This window comes from Ictalurus punctatus, chromosome 8 (assembly GCF_001660625.3).
Source record: "Ictalurus punctatus breed USDA103 chromosome 8, Coco_2.0, whole genome shotgun sequence".
NCBI classification, from domain to species: Eukaryota; Metazoa; Chordata; class Actinopteri; order Siluriformes; family Ictaluridae; genus Ictalurus; species Ictalurus punctatus.
Genome location: NC_030423.2, coordinates 6,197,501 through 6,212,411, shown reverse-complemented (window position 1 = coordinate 6,212,411; position 14,911 = coordinate 6,197,501). Strand labels below are relative to the sequence as shown.

The window sequence follows — 14,911 nt, the reverse complement described above, 5'->3', positions numbered from 1 at the left end:
ATGGATGTTAAATAAGCCTTTTTGTATTTCTTTTCAGTTTGTAGAGTGGTCATTCAGACCTCTCTACAACATGAAATGTGTTTAGTTATCTGTATATGCTCTCTCAGAAACACGTGAGCAGGACAGAAAACGACCAAATGAACTTAATCTGCCATTGATCCAAATGTGCTGAAATGTTGTGTCTGTGGGATACATTGTGACATCTACAATGTCAATTTACAATTGCTTTTGAATATTATCCGCAAAATACTTCCATAACGGAGGTCTTAAAACTACTTTGTCGGTGAAGATTTTTTCTTTAAAAAAAAAAAAAATGATGTTCTTTGAAAGATGTCAGTTCACTAATCTTTTCACTATCATGAAAATAAACACAGTCACAAATAAAACTCAAACTCACAGAACCAAACTTATTTGTCCTTTTGTTTGTTTTTTTTTTATTTATTTTTTTTTTTTACACAGCACTAATAAAACACAGTATTGAAGCTCTTTTGCTCTGAGTGTGCCCCAGCTCGCAGAAAGAGACACATCTGTAAACAAACTGTTTATCCAGGTGATATCAGTGTTTTGACAGTGCAGCCTGAAGTGCAGCCTGTTCCAGTGACTCCATAACTTCATAAACATAGCGCTATAAAGGATAACGTGAGTGTATAACGACCAACAAAGTTCAAGCTCAGAGTTCAGGAGAGTTGGACGTGTTCTTCACTTTATGTGCCCCTTCTGTCTGCATTCTCCTCACCCCGGAGGTAGAGCCTGAGCTGCTCTTACGACATTTCCTTCCCACTCGCCTTGACAAAAAAACTTTACCAGGGGGAACAATCCCAGTTTTTATCCCCTTCCTAACTATCATCAAACAAGACAAATCGACAACACGACCAGATTTAAACCCCGAAATGTCTCCTCCATCCAGAAGACTGCAGACCAAACCCGTGATAACATGCCTGAAGACTTTTCTGATCTCTTACAGCCTTATATTTTGGGTAAGTTGTTTCTTCATGTAATGCGCAATTTCGCTGAACTGGACACTTAGCTAGCATGTTTAGCTTAGCTTAATTTAGCTTAGCTTAATTTAGCTTAGCTTAGCTCCGGTGTGTAGCACACAATGAGCCTGCACGCTCACTGCGATGGATTGACCTAGAACAGCTGTTTGACCCGTTGTGATTTTTACTAAATTTATTTAATCTGAGTCAAACAAACAAAACGTACAGTTTCTCTGCAGGTTTGTTTCTTTTTTTCACCTAATTGAAGGTCATGAAGGAAAGCTTGCATTTAAAAGGTTGCTCTCAAAAGGAGAGCTAACTACAGCATTGTTTATGTTCCCATTTCATTTAAATGACGAAGTAACCAGCAGGTCGTGTTTAATCCTGTGAGATGAATTAAACCGGGATGTACTTTAAAAACTAAACATGGAGAGGCTGCAGGGATGGAATGAAACTAACGAGAAAACAGGCGTCCTTTTGTTTGCTTTAAACTTGTGTCCGCACTAGTTAGTAATTCTTTCAGATTTGTTTGTATAGTACAGTGGAATACCTATAAAGGTACTTACAGTTCTGTAAATCAGATGAAAGATTTTATTGATATCAAACGTGGCGTTAATGCGTTCAGAGTCCGCGACCATGGTATTTATTACCGTTAGTAATCTCACCTGGCAGCTGGTGGGGTCGAGAGAAAACACGCACCGACATGACATGCTCTCAGGGCTTTGATTTATCAGATCCTAAACCTAACAAAGTAAAATATAGAAGTAAAATTCATTCACCAGTGCTGTGCAGCAGTGCTTTAATCATAAGGTATGCAAGTGTGTCATCGAAAAGGCAGAAACAAGTCTATGGAGTTAAATTTGTGCTAAAATTAAACAAATATACAATTTTCGCAAACACAAACTGCTTTGCAACGAAAAACTTGACTCCCAAACAAACAGAAAGTGATTTTCTCACAAATGTGTCAGGCTTGATTTTCTCACAAATGCAGCTAAGCAACTTAATCTTCCAAACCAACTGATGGCATTATTGGTAGATTACACCACAATAGAGTGCAGTAAATAGTTTTTAGAAAATTATTTATATTTTTATTTGAAAATTTTATGCAAAGAAATAACAATAATGCCTAGACAGAACATTCAATCATAGATGCACACAGGCTATAATCCCAAGCAATTGTATAGGCACAAACAGTAACAGTAGCTACTGCCAAGAGCAAGAAAAAAAAAAAATATATATATATATATATATATAAATAAAAGTTAAGGGAAAAAAAACACTTCGGCCTATTACTCATTGCACATGAAAGATCTTATCATAGCATATTAGGGGAAAAAATATTTTTTTGTTATCAAGTAACCTCAAGGATTTAATTAAATATCCATTTCAGATTTTAAAAAAAATTACACAAACCTAGGTAATTTTTTAAGAAACCTTTGCTTGTGATTGTATAATGAATAGTGAATAAAGAAATTCAATCTAGCTTCTAGCACCTTGTTTTTATTTTCAAAATAACAAATAACTTAATTTATGCTTAAATCATAAATTAACTTTAGACAAAGAGTAATTACTCAATTCGCACCAAAAAAAATGAAGACACTTTACATGAAAATAACAAATGTCTCAGGTTTTCACTCTCACCATTATACATTGAACATGTTTCAGTTATATCACAATACCTTGATGATGGTGTGTTGCATGGGTAGATTTTGTCCAGGATTCTAAAATTAACTTCCTTGATTTTATTTGGTATGCAAAACTTATATGGCAACAACCAAGTTTTTTGAATCTATCAATAAGAGACATCCAACAAAAATTTCCTCTTGGGACAATTGAGGTTTGAAATTGGGACCATTGACGCATAATTGGCACTTATTGTCATAGTATAATTACGTGAAAATATCTTGAGTTTGTGTTAATCCCAGACTTTACTGCAGGATTTTAAAAATAATAATAAAAAATAATAATAATAAATAAATAAATAAAATAAAATAAAATCTGTTTACTACACTCTATTGTGGTGTAATGCATCTCCTGGGAGACTAGTGTAAATTGACCTATAGTGCCATCTGTTGGTTTGGAAGAGCAAGTTGCTTAGCTGCATTTGTGAGAAAATCAAGGCGACGTGTTTGTGAGAAAATCGCTTTCTGTTTGTTTGAGAGGCAAGTTTTCCTTTGGAAAGCAGCTTGAGTTTGTTTGTGAAATGGTATATTTATTACTTTAGTTTTGGCACAAATTTAACTCTATACAAATCACTAAACATAAATAATCACATGCTAAAATATCAGGAAATAGTTTGGCGGTATCAGTTACAATGTTTCGCACTCTTTTTGTCTCTGTCCCCAGTTCACGCTTTTTTTTTTTTTTTTGTCTCTGTTCCCAGTTCACAGGGGTGATCCTGTTAGCAGTGGGCGTCTGGGGGAAGGTTAGTCTGGAGTCCTACCTCTTGCTAACCTCAGACGTGAGCACCAATGCACCATATGTCCTTATTGGCACTGGTGCAGTCATCGTCATCTTTGGCCTGTTCGGTTGCTTTGCCACCTGCCGTGGTAGTCCATGGATGCTGAAACTGGTCAGTTCCAAAAATTCTATAGAAATGCGCAGAAATGTTATAAATATTAACAAGCAAATTTTGTTGAAATGACATTCATAATATAACTGTTCCATCAAAGGGAAAGTGGAAATTAGTTTGGGTAGCTTCTTATAGCCTATTATTATTATTATTATTATTATTATTATTATTATTATTATACCATAAAGCAAATACTAGGTTGACGGTGTTCCTTTTAGTTTTATTTACTATTAGAGGATAGAATGATTATTTAGATGTATTTTCGTCCATATGTTTCTTGTATACTTCTGTTTTGCAGTATGCTATGTTCCTGATTCTGGTGTTCTTGGCTGAACTCGTGGCAGGCATTTCTGGCTTTGTTTTCAGACATGAGGTGATTTTTATTGTATTACTTTATTAGTTTATGAACATCTACTGAACTGTGACATAGAATGCATCCTTTAATAATGGTATTTTTCCCTGTAGATTAAAGCAGTACTTAGTGATGTATACCAAAATGCTGAAGTAAATTACAATACTACAGATGGCAGAAACCAAGCAGTGGATTCCATGCAGAGATCTGTAAGCATTTTCTTTTTGTGTAAAATTCTCAGCTAAAAAGCACAAACTTCCAATAACTCAATTACTTGTCTATAGTGTCACTGTGTCTACTGTTTATATTTAGATGTCCAAGCACCAAAGCTAGATACTTTGGTCAATATATAGTACTTCCTCTTGCCACTCAGTCAAGTGAGATCCGCTCAATCCACCTAATGGTGGCGCTATAGCACAACATTGTGCATTATAGGCCATCTCTCAAGATCCTAGTGGCCTAGAGACAAAATGCTTTTTTTTTTTTTTTCTTTTTCGGATTCCCTGGCTAATTCCAACATTATAACTGATTCTAAGAAACTGTAAGTTTGACTAAGCTGAAATTTGATATACACACACATTTGTACCAATCTGTAAGTGTCAGCCAATCAGCTTTCTGCTGGCATTTGATATAAGTAGCATTGAGCTATCATCAGCAAAACTTGGTAAACATGTTCATCTATGGTCTCTATTGTTCTATGTAAATGAAGGTGATATTTGCTAAGAGTACTTGGACTACTCCTTGTGGCTACATTTGAAAATAATTATTGTTAAGCCTTTCATTTGTGTGATACACCTCCCTGCTTTTGAGCTTTGTGGGGGTTTTTTTTAAACTGATTTATGTATTTATTATGGGGAGCCTGCTATATGTATGATGTGGAATGCTTATTGTGCTGTTTCAGCATTTATTCTATACCATTTATAATATCTCTGATTAATTTCTGTTTATTGAAATCTGTAATAATGCAAGTAATGGTGTACTCTTGTGCTGTACAGCTGAAGTGCTGTGGTGTGTACAACTACACTAGCTGGGGACAGACGGAGTACTTCAAGCAGTATGGCATACCGAAAAGCTGCTGTATGTCACTGACTAATTGTACCGCTGAAAATCTCAAAGATCTCAACCTGGCTCGAACAGTGGTATACCAGCAGGTGAGATTACAGCCTCCTGTCAGTGAACATGGACCAAATAAAACTTTTGTTATACTCAAGTCAGTCCCGCCAGGATTTTGCAATCACAGAAATGAACACAAAATGAAGCAAACTCTGCAATATTCTGAGCAGCTTGCAATTTTTCAAAATTACTGCAGATTTTCTGCAGATTTAGGCCAAGATGCATCATGTGACATCATCATGACACTCATCAAGCCAAAGCCGTATTTGATTCACGCGTGTTGAATATGAGCACAGTTAAAAGGTTTCATTTACCAACAAACATCACTGCGAAAGACCGTGAAAAACAATTTCATGCAATTGCAATTTCGCCAGTTCTCGTAGTTTTCCACAAAAAAGCACAAAAAGTTGATGCATCGCAAATTTTGAAAAAGGGAACGCAAAATCAAGCATTTGTGGCTGCAACAATCACAAAAAGACTGTGAAATCCTGTACAGACTGCTAAGTAATGTAATTAGAAAATAAATTGGTAACGACGAATAGAAAAAATGTTGATGTTGTGGTTTTTTGCTGCTGCAGGGCTGCTTTTCTCTAGTGACAATGGTGATGGAATCTAATTTGGGAATCATTGCTGGGATATCATTTGGAATAGCGTTCTTCCAGGTAAAAGCTATTTTATTTTGTTTAATGTTCAATTCTAAAGCAACAGTATTTTTAAAACTTGAGTGACAGTTTCAAGCTGCAGTAGGGGATATTGTAAGCCTATCCCTCTGTGCAACACCCCATGCTTCATCCAAACGTTTCTCCAAATCCCCTCCCTGCAGACACTTGTGTGCACACACAGTGCCATGATTATAAAAGACAGAAAAGGAGAGCTACCGTGCACAAGCTGGATCCTTCCAGGTTCCTAAGAAGCTTAGTAATGTTGACACTAATTGAACTTGTGGAACCTGCTTGGTGTGCAGCTGCTTGTTTGGATCTGAAGCTCGCAGCCACAGCAGCACTTTTATAAACTGGATCCAAGCAAACACCAGTTGCAGCTTTGCACTGGCTGTTAAGATAAGTAGGCCTAGCTAGAGTACATCACAGTTGATGTTACTAGTTAACTAGCTATCGAGTATGTTACATGACATTTGGGAAGGTCAAAGTTTGAGAGGATGATAGTTTACACTGGAACACACAGGAAAATAAATCCCTATCAGGCAGCAAAGTAAGCATAGCTTTAGTTTTCCATCACACTGACTCTTCATAGTCATTTAATTTTTTCTTTTTTTCCTCTTCGAAGTGTTAATGTTGTTTCCTGTTCATTTATAGTACACCCAGACACATACAAAATAATTGACAGGCAGAAAAAAAAAAACACTTCCTATCCTAATTGGTTAATACAGTGAGTGTGTTAAACGTTTATTTGCTGATTACGGAGCCTAGGTCGGTCATAGATATGTGTATTTTGTTATAGCAGTTAACTTGGTCAAATTGTTCTTTAAGATGGCAGTGCAAACATATGGTAAAACTAGATGTGCCTTCATGTCTGTTTTAACTTCTGTCCCAGCTTATTGGTGTATTCTTGGCATGCTGCTTGTCACGCTACATCACCAACAACCAGTATGAAATGGTCTAGGCATTTCAGGTAAAGCATATTCATTTTTTTCCCCAAGGTTTTGCAAAATGCTTTGATTTTAATGATAATTGAGCTGCTTAATCAAAATAGATTTTGTCTACCACTAGCTATTTACACAGTTGATCTCATTGTCTATAAGACACAATTTGGATAATTATTTTATTTCTTTATGGATGTTGCTAATAAGATGAGCAGATCTGACTTAATGTCCTTCTTGTCTGTTGTAGGGAGGAAACATAAGGTCACCCATGATATACGACACAAAGGGAAGCCATATAGTTTTAGAATTGTCTTTCATTTTTAGAAAATCCTCCAGCTAACTTTTTTAAGTGTTAGTCCATGGCAACTAGATCGTAAGGAAGGATTTAATTAGCTATGTAGGGGATCATGTCTTTTCACAGTAATTCATCTTGATGCAGTTATGTGCCTTTTGTAGTTTGTAAATGGAAATCATGAAAAGAATTCACAGAAAGTGGAGCGTTTGCAGGCTTTTGGCAGTGATAAACTTGTGAAATTGATGGTATAGACATTGACTGACTTGCCTTTGTTAGTTGGTCTTAATATTATGAATTTTTCAGTTTAATAAATTGCAAATTGTATTTGCTAAAGATAGGTCAAAATCAATTAATTTTGAGTAGAGCTAAATAAATTGGGGTTATGTTGATATGAGGTGGCATTGTATATTCAAGCCTTATTGCCTTATCAAAATATGTTGAATTTTAGATCCTTCTTTATGGGTCAACATTTAATATGAATGAGGTTCACTAACATTAACACAGTGATGCATCATAATGACAGTCAGTTTATTATAAATATATGTATTGCTTTTGTTGATTGAGTGGCTTTATTATGATGATATGTTTTTGTTAATTCACATTCCCTGCAACACAACAGCAGAGGGCACATCTGCCCTGATAGAGTGCTTACTCTGAAGTGATTCCAGTTTTCTGCTTTTTTTCTTCTTTTTTCCTTTTTGTGAAACACTGGCATTTCTAAGTCCGCTGGTGTGACACATAACTCAATTATTACGTTTCAACGTCTCGTATGTCTAAGTTAACATTTTAAAGCATGTAGTATCTGTATTATGTCAATGATAATCCAGTGTTAATAGCTTGCTTTGAGTTGTGTGAACAGCATGTATTATACATCAAAAAGAATAAACTAGTGTAAGTTACTTTATTGGTCTGGCTTTTTTTTTTTTTGGAAGAGGAAGTCTTCTTGTCCTCGAATCCTTCAAAACTGAATGTCTATCCTATTTCAAAACAACATTAAAAGCAAAATATTCATGAGCCCATCTTCTTGCTGCTTCTCTCTCTCTCTCTCTCTCTCTCTCTCTCTCTCTCTCTCTCTCTCTCTCTCTCTCTCTCTCTCTCTCTCTCTCTCTCTCTGCATTTGTATTTGAAGGGTATTGTAAAAAGAGAAATGAAATTAGACAAAATAAAATACTAACAGATTGAAAATTGCAATTTAAATAAAATGTACAAATTAAGGATAATGTAAAGGCACTATATACATAAGTGAAAAAAGAAGGATAAAATGTGTAAAATTACAGAATAAAATCTGATTCTCTTTCTCTCCTTTGTGGATGTAGGCAATGTTGCTACTCTCGCAGTCTAACTTAATCCACACACATTATATATTTATATATATATATATACACACACACACACACACACACACACACACACACACACACTTCTCTGATGCAGCGAGACAGAGAGGACCCTTGCTGCTGCTTGAAGAGTCTGTAGTCAGTTATGAGGATAGAGGGAAATAAAGCTTCACAGATAATAAAGCCTGCACGGAGACCACAGGCTCAGTAATATTAATCCAAGGATCCTTATTGTGTTTGTCAATGCCTATTCGACAATTATTTACACATATTTTATCAAATGTATTCCAAGGTAATCTTATTTTGTTAGCTAGAAGGTAGAGTACGATTTCATGACACAACATCAGTCATAGTTGGGCATAGAAAAATAACCACCCATCATAATCATGGAGACTGTGCGCGTTGTGGAACAAAAAGTTGTGTCGAATGAGCCGAAAGAGTCGTTTCTTATCGGTCAACTGAGCCAGAATTCCCATCACTACCAGACCGCCTCTCCCTTCACACTGGGTTCACAGCAATGACTGGTTTAGAGTTCACTAAAGATAACGACGGGTCGGATTTGACAAGAGAAAAATACTTTCTCAATTCAAGGGCGTATCCTAGAATGATGTCGTGGCGCTGGATTGGCTACTGAGAATGTCAATCATGCTCTGAACGCGACACTATTGGACGAGTCGCTCACTCTCGGCGAGTCAGAGCTATAAAAGCCTCCTACTGCAGTTCCTGACAGAAGAGTCATTCTTCTCCGGTGTGTAGAGTCAAGCTGGAGCAACCAGAGAGTCGGGGATATTTGTATTCCAAGTGTCATTTTTATCCAGGTTAGTCTTTGCGGTGTTTATTCAGTGTCTTTAATACTAGCACGGTGTTTTTCTGTGTGCGTCAATCTTTGTGTGGAGTTTCCTACTGAAGGGCTTGGTCATCCGGCTTGTCTAAACATTAACGTTAATCCAAGGCTTCAGATAACTTAAAAAGCTATAAAACTACTCATTCGAAATGCTTTAGAAATACATTAGTACAACACAAAACAGCTACATGTTGTCTTCTACGAAATGCAACTCTTCTTAATCGTGAATTTTATGTTTATGGTGAGCTAGTTTTTGCATGCTAACGAATCCATGACCGCTGGTTTTACTCCATCGTGTGTCTACAGCTGGCCTCTTCCTGATTCACTTCTACCTCCCCAGGTTTTCACAGCCAGCTGCACTCGCACTCCGTTAACTGTTCAAACTCCGACATCATGATGCAAGTAACATCAGACGCCGTGCTTCAGAAGCACTCGCTACTAAACGTGATGAACCGCTTCCTCGCGGCGGCCAACAACATGGACGAGACCATCATGGTGCCTAGTTTACTGCGGGACGTACCACTGGAGGAGCTGGACGGAGACACCTCGATGCACAGCAACAGTGAGCTGTCCTTCTCGAGCAAACAGAGGGACATGTATGAGCACTATCTGTTGCTGAAGTCCATTAAGAATGAGATGGAGTGGGGTTTGCTGAAACGCGACATGGGAGGCGGCGCCAGCTTCCTGGAGATGGCGGTGAAGCAGGAGGAGCAGCAGGTCCCAGGCGGACAAGCAGAAGATGACACCGACTTGGAAAGCCAGTTCCATTTCCACCTCCGTGGACTCTTCGGGGTCTTATCCAAGCTCACAGACCAAGCAGATCACCTCACGAACCGCTACAAGAGGGAAATCGGTGGCGGGAGTCTGTTACGATAGGGCCGATGACCTGTAAGCTGAACATGGACTACTTACACTTGGCTGAGGGATAAAGCTCCAGCAGTGGACTCGCACATCTAGTCTTACCCATCAACTCTTGCTTAACCTTCTGCTTCTAAGCAAGACCTAAAATTTATTTCTGCACAACTAGTCATAAGTACTGCTTTTGATGGTGGGGGGTGAACATAAAAGCTGTGTAATTAAAAGGGGGGGGGGGGGAGGAGTTTAAGTTAAAGACTCTTGTTGCTGTTAGTTCCATGAAGTGTCTTCATTTAAGTCGGTGTATGCCAGGGCTCCCTTTATACAATACCATGTGGCTTTAAAAGTCTACTATAGCTTTGTTACAAAGTCTTTCTTCAGAGTTTGGGTTATGTTGGGCAGAACCTGAATGCTGGTTATTCTGTTTCTTTCTTCCCATGAACCTAAATTCTGCAGAATGTGGTCCTGTAATATCCCCAGGCTGAGTTTTTAACAAAGGTTCATTTTAGCTTGCTGCTCTTATACACTCCAACCAGAGATGTCCCATGGAGATGAACGTTGTGTTGTCTGTTTGACCTGTCCGAGTACTACTGTTGCCACGTTTTTGTTTGCCCTAAATATTTACTTTTTTATATGAAATGTAATGAAATAGTATAACAAATAAAGCAGAATTTTTACATTGGTTCTTGTATCTCCTTGGTTATTACTTGAAGACTGTGGCAATCTAATCTTAACTGGAGCTTCTTTCTGTGGTTAACTTAACTGGGGTTTGAATGGAATGTGCATTTCTGCTGGCATGTTTAAACCTGAATGCTACCTCACTGGCAATCATTTGCCAAACCCTTACTAAAGTGCAAATTCCCAAACCTGGAGTTGGTCCTACTGCTGACTTCCATGCCTAGGCTTTGTGTGGATGATTTGAGCAAACAGCGCGTGTGTGTGTGTGTGTGTGTGTGTGTGTGTGGCCTCCATAAACATTATCAGCCTTGTCCTCCTCTACACACCTGAGTCTTTCTTTCTCCTAGCACTTCCCCATAGCAACAGTTCTCTCAACTGTGGCTGTTCAGATAATGCTTCCCCTCTTCAAGGTACAATGGTGTTTAAACAATGGGAAGTTAGAACAAACTGTAAAAGATCATGAGTTCAGTGCAAGTGTTAAAAACTGAAAGTTTACATTGATCTGAACTTCATGTAGCTTGCCATAAAGAACATAAGTATCTGGCTAACAAATACAAAATTGAAGAAAATCTTGTCTTGCAGTGTAGTCCAATTAATTAGGTTAGCATGACAAAGTGTAAAATATATGCCTATTGGATAAAATAATTTCTTGGCTGAATAATTAGGGCTGTGCAAAACATTTAATAATGCACTGTTTTGACTGTCATGGGTGTCAATATGTTTAACTTCTATAAGTAACTAACTTTTGTACCAGTAGTTTATTTTTCCTTCAACTTCCTCAATTACTTTTGTAAAGGTATAACAAATCTCTGAACTAAAGCTACAAAATCAGATCAAAATCTCTGTGAAAGTAAATATCAGGATACAAATCAAAAAATGGATTTGTTTTGCTAAGTTGTTCAATGCCATCTAATATTTTTTTACTTTGTTACATTTTCTATTATGAACTGATTGTACAGTTGTAATACTCATACACATGAAACGTGTGTATGTGTGTGTATATATATATATATATATATATATATATATATATATATATATATATATATAGTTGCTTCCAAAAGTATTGGAACAGCGAAGCAAATTCTTTGTTTTTGCTCTACACTGAAGACATTTGGGTTTGAGATCAAAAGATGAATATGAGAAGTTAGCTCAGATATCCATTAGGATATCTTGGCTAACTTCTCATATTCATCTTTTGATTGCAATAACTTATTGCAATAACATCCCTTGCTTGCAATAACTGCATCAAGCCAGTGACCATCCCTTGCTTGCAATAACTGCATCAAACCAAGACTATACATCCATAGCTATTAATTGTTTAAACAATCAATCAAACAGAGCACACATAGGCAACAAGAAACACCTGTCAGTCACATGTTCCAGTATTTTTGATCATTTGAAAAATGGGTGGGTTCAAACAAAGAGTGCTGTGGTCCAAATTGTTTAACGCGTTTAGATGTAAATATCAGGAGCTGAAATTCTGATCTATTGTCTCATCATTTGAACCCAAACCGAAATGTCTTCATTGTATACCAAAAAAAAACAACCCACAAAACATTCCAATACTTTTGGAGGACACTGTTTAATTTAAATTTAAAGCCTCATCACAAAGTTGCCTGCACTCATTAGTTCCTGAAGTAACTGCTTTTGAAACCCCACTACATTGTGCCATTTGTACTGACGAAATGAATTACAACACACTGTATTTGAGCTGTTGCAGTATCGCAAAAGTCACATTTACAGCCACACAGATCTGACATTTTACTGTCTGCTCTGAGGCAAGCGTCACAGATGAAGTTTTAAAAAAATATGCTAAATTAGCACCTAAGCAAAAAGACAGTATTTTGAACATGTTTTAGTTTTTGTGCTGATGAGACACTGACACCGATGCCCACAAAAACATCTCTCTGATTTCTTTGCTTGTGTCAACAGTGTATGAAAAGGTCATCGTAACATGAGCTTGTTTCTCAGTCAGTAACTGATCATGATAGCATGGGGAAGGCAGGGAAACGAGTGCATATTGGAAGCTATTAAAAATTGTGTCAATGTCTGAGTGGCCCTTTACAGCCCCATGCCACTGATCACAACAAGACTGCATGATCATGCAGGCAAGACTTGGCACTTTTTCCAGAGTTTTCCAGACAGCTCTCTGGGCTGTATGTATGTTCTCTGACACTCATCAAAGTCACTTTCTCAACAGCTAGTAAATGACCTAATTATGCAAGATGTGCCTAAGCTGTCTGTGTCAAACTGCCCAAGCAGTCAACTGCTGAAGTTCCTGACTGGAGTTAAAAAATAAACAAAAAAAACAACAACGATTATAACAAAATATTTCATTGTGATTTTGCCTGTCCGACAAGTGGTAAGATCATAAGATCAGTTGGTATTAGGCCATGCTCACCCCACTGGCTTTAACAATACTTAGCCTTGTGTCTATAAGGAGAGCTGTAATGGGTGTAATACAGCACAGTGCCTCTGCCTCAGTCTCAGTGCAAAAATAAACAATAATGAAAGAAGAGTACTTTATGTAGTGATCTTGCCACCATACAGTGCTTTTTGGAGGTTGCAGGGTGAGATGAATTTTAGTACTGCTTCTAATGAGAGCTGGGGATCATGGTCAATACATGGAATATTTACCATGACTTCAACAAAAAATAGTGTAGGCAGCCTAATAACTCTACGGAATAGAATAGGTGTGTTTACATTTATTGCACACTGTATGTTTATGATAAGCCTCAGTAAATAACAATTATCTACTGTTTCTGTTTCATGTACCAACCTGCTATGAATGGATTGATATGGTTATCCAGAATATGTTCTAAAATTGCTATTCACTGCAAAATCACTTCAAAATAATGTAATGTAGATGCTACTCATGCAAGACAGCTGGATACACTGAAGGATTAGAGAAAATACAGTACATTTGTTGCTTGATATGCTCAGTCATCTGCTTTTGAACATGGTGTTCCCCATTTTGCGGATGTCCTTCTCACTGCGCTCTTATTCCCCTTATTACGTTCCCCCTTCAGCAATTTGTCACTTGACACGTCTGGCTTAACTCCTGGGTCAACCCATAGCTTCAGTCAGCAAAGAGCGAGCCTTGATATGAACTATTAATATTCTCTGTATTGCCCTCAAATGAAGGTATACACAACACAAAAATCTAAAAACAATTGAACGATATTAGTAATTAGAGTGGTGCTATATTACAAATAAATTATTTATTGACAGAACCAATAAAGAAGAAGCAGATTTCTTAGATGTTTCGTTTCTATTTCTATCCTTGCTCAAGTTACCTTGTCTGATATTGAGTCAAAATATCTTCTGCTACAGTTAGACACAGTCAAGCTCTCTGCACCTGATCAGAGCAAAGACAAATCTGATTGGTGCACCATGAGGAACGTGTTGCTGGAGAAATGTGCATTGGTGGCATAGAGTGGGTGTGGAGCTCAGCTGGAGATATTTAGGGCCTAACACACACTGTCACCTTGGTTCCCTCCGTTTATTTGTTCCCAGCAAAAAAAAGAGCAGCTCACATTTCTTCAGCTCATATCTAGTTCATTCTCTCTCAATCAGTAAACAACATGCTTTTCAAATTACTCTTACTAATAAAGACTTTTAATCACATTTTAAAGTGAATTTCCCTGAAAATGCACATTAATCTGGATATGTGTTCCCTATTTAAAAAACAAAGAAAATAAATAAATAAATAAATAAATAAATAAATAAACGTAGCTTCTTTTTATTTTGTTTACATTTTCATTTGTACTTATAAATGAAGATTTGTGTAAATTCCAAGTACAAGTTAAATACATTTTCAAAACACAACATACTTTATTATTTTGACTTTGCTCAAGATCATACAAACATGATCACTATGAACAGAGCTGATGTCCCTTGATAATCAGTTAATTATTTGGTAGAAAATACCATTTTAAAATAGCTGGCCAATCATGCCAATTATACAGTAGTTCATTATGAATCACATGGAATGCTTTTATTTCTTTGAGACTTTTACAAGCTGATATTCAATTCTAGACACACAAAGTGACTAAATTAAATGAGTGTCATATACATTATGGTTAAGTCTTTTTATAAAACAAGCAGCAGAAGGTGATAGTTTGATATTTTAAAGCTTAAATAATTCATATCTACCTGTGTATTCAGAAAATAAACTCATATTTCATAAACATTCAGTGTGCATTTTTATAATGAAATGCTTAATCATTTTATCAGTAAAGCATTTATGAAGCCATATGTAAAAATTCAAGAAGATTTCTTGAAA

At 36.8% G+C, this 14,911-nt stretch overlaps 2 protein-coding genes across 3 annotated transcripts in view; both read left to right on the top strand.

Annotated features, from left to right (window-relative positions):
- mid1ip1l (MID1 interacting protein 1, like) overlaps positions 1–10,627 on the top strand; it is a 183,181-nt gene extending 172,554 nt beyond the window's left edge. Inside the window, exons 2-3 of one of the 2 annotated variants that reach the window (XM_017475216.3) lie at positions 8,988–9,064; positions 9,431–10,627. In XM_017475216.3, coding sequence (XP_017330705.1) covers positions 9,484–9,966 — 483 coding nt within the window. In that variant the 5' untranslated portion in view covers positions 8,988–9,064; positions 9,431–9,483 and the 3' untranslated portion in view covers positions 9,967–10,627. Of the gene's footprint in view, positions 1–8,987; positions 9,065–9,396 lie in introns of those variants that run through there. The other variant, XM_017475217.3, reaches the window with a different exon arrangement.
- tspan7 (tetraspanin 7) lies at positions 792–7,808 on the top strand. The gene is given in 8 exon segments (NM_001200328.2): positions 792–977; positions 3,361–3,549; positions 3,848–3,922; positions 4,015–4,110; positions 4,897–5,052; positions 5,593–5,676; positions 6,566–6,643; positions 6,862–7,808. Coding segments are annotated over 7 exon segments (756 nt in total). The 5' UTR covers positions 792–890; the 3' UTR covers positions 6,635–6,643; positions 6,862–7,808.
- Positions 10,628–14,911: the final 4,284 nt, after the last annotated feature.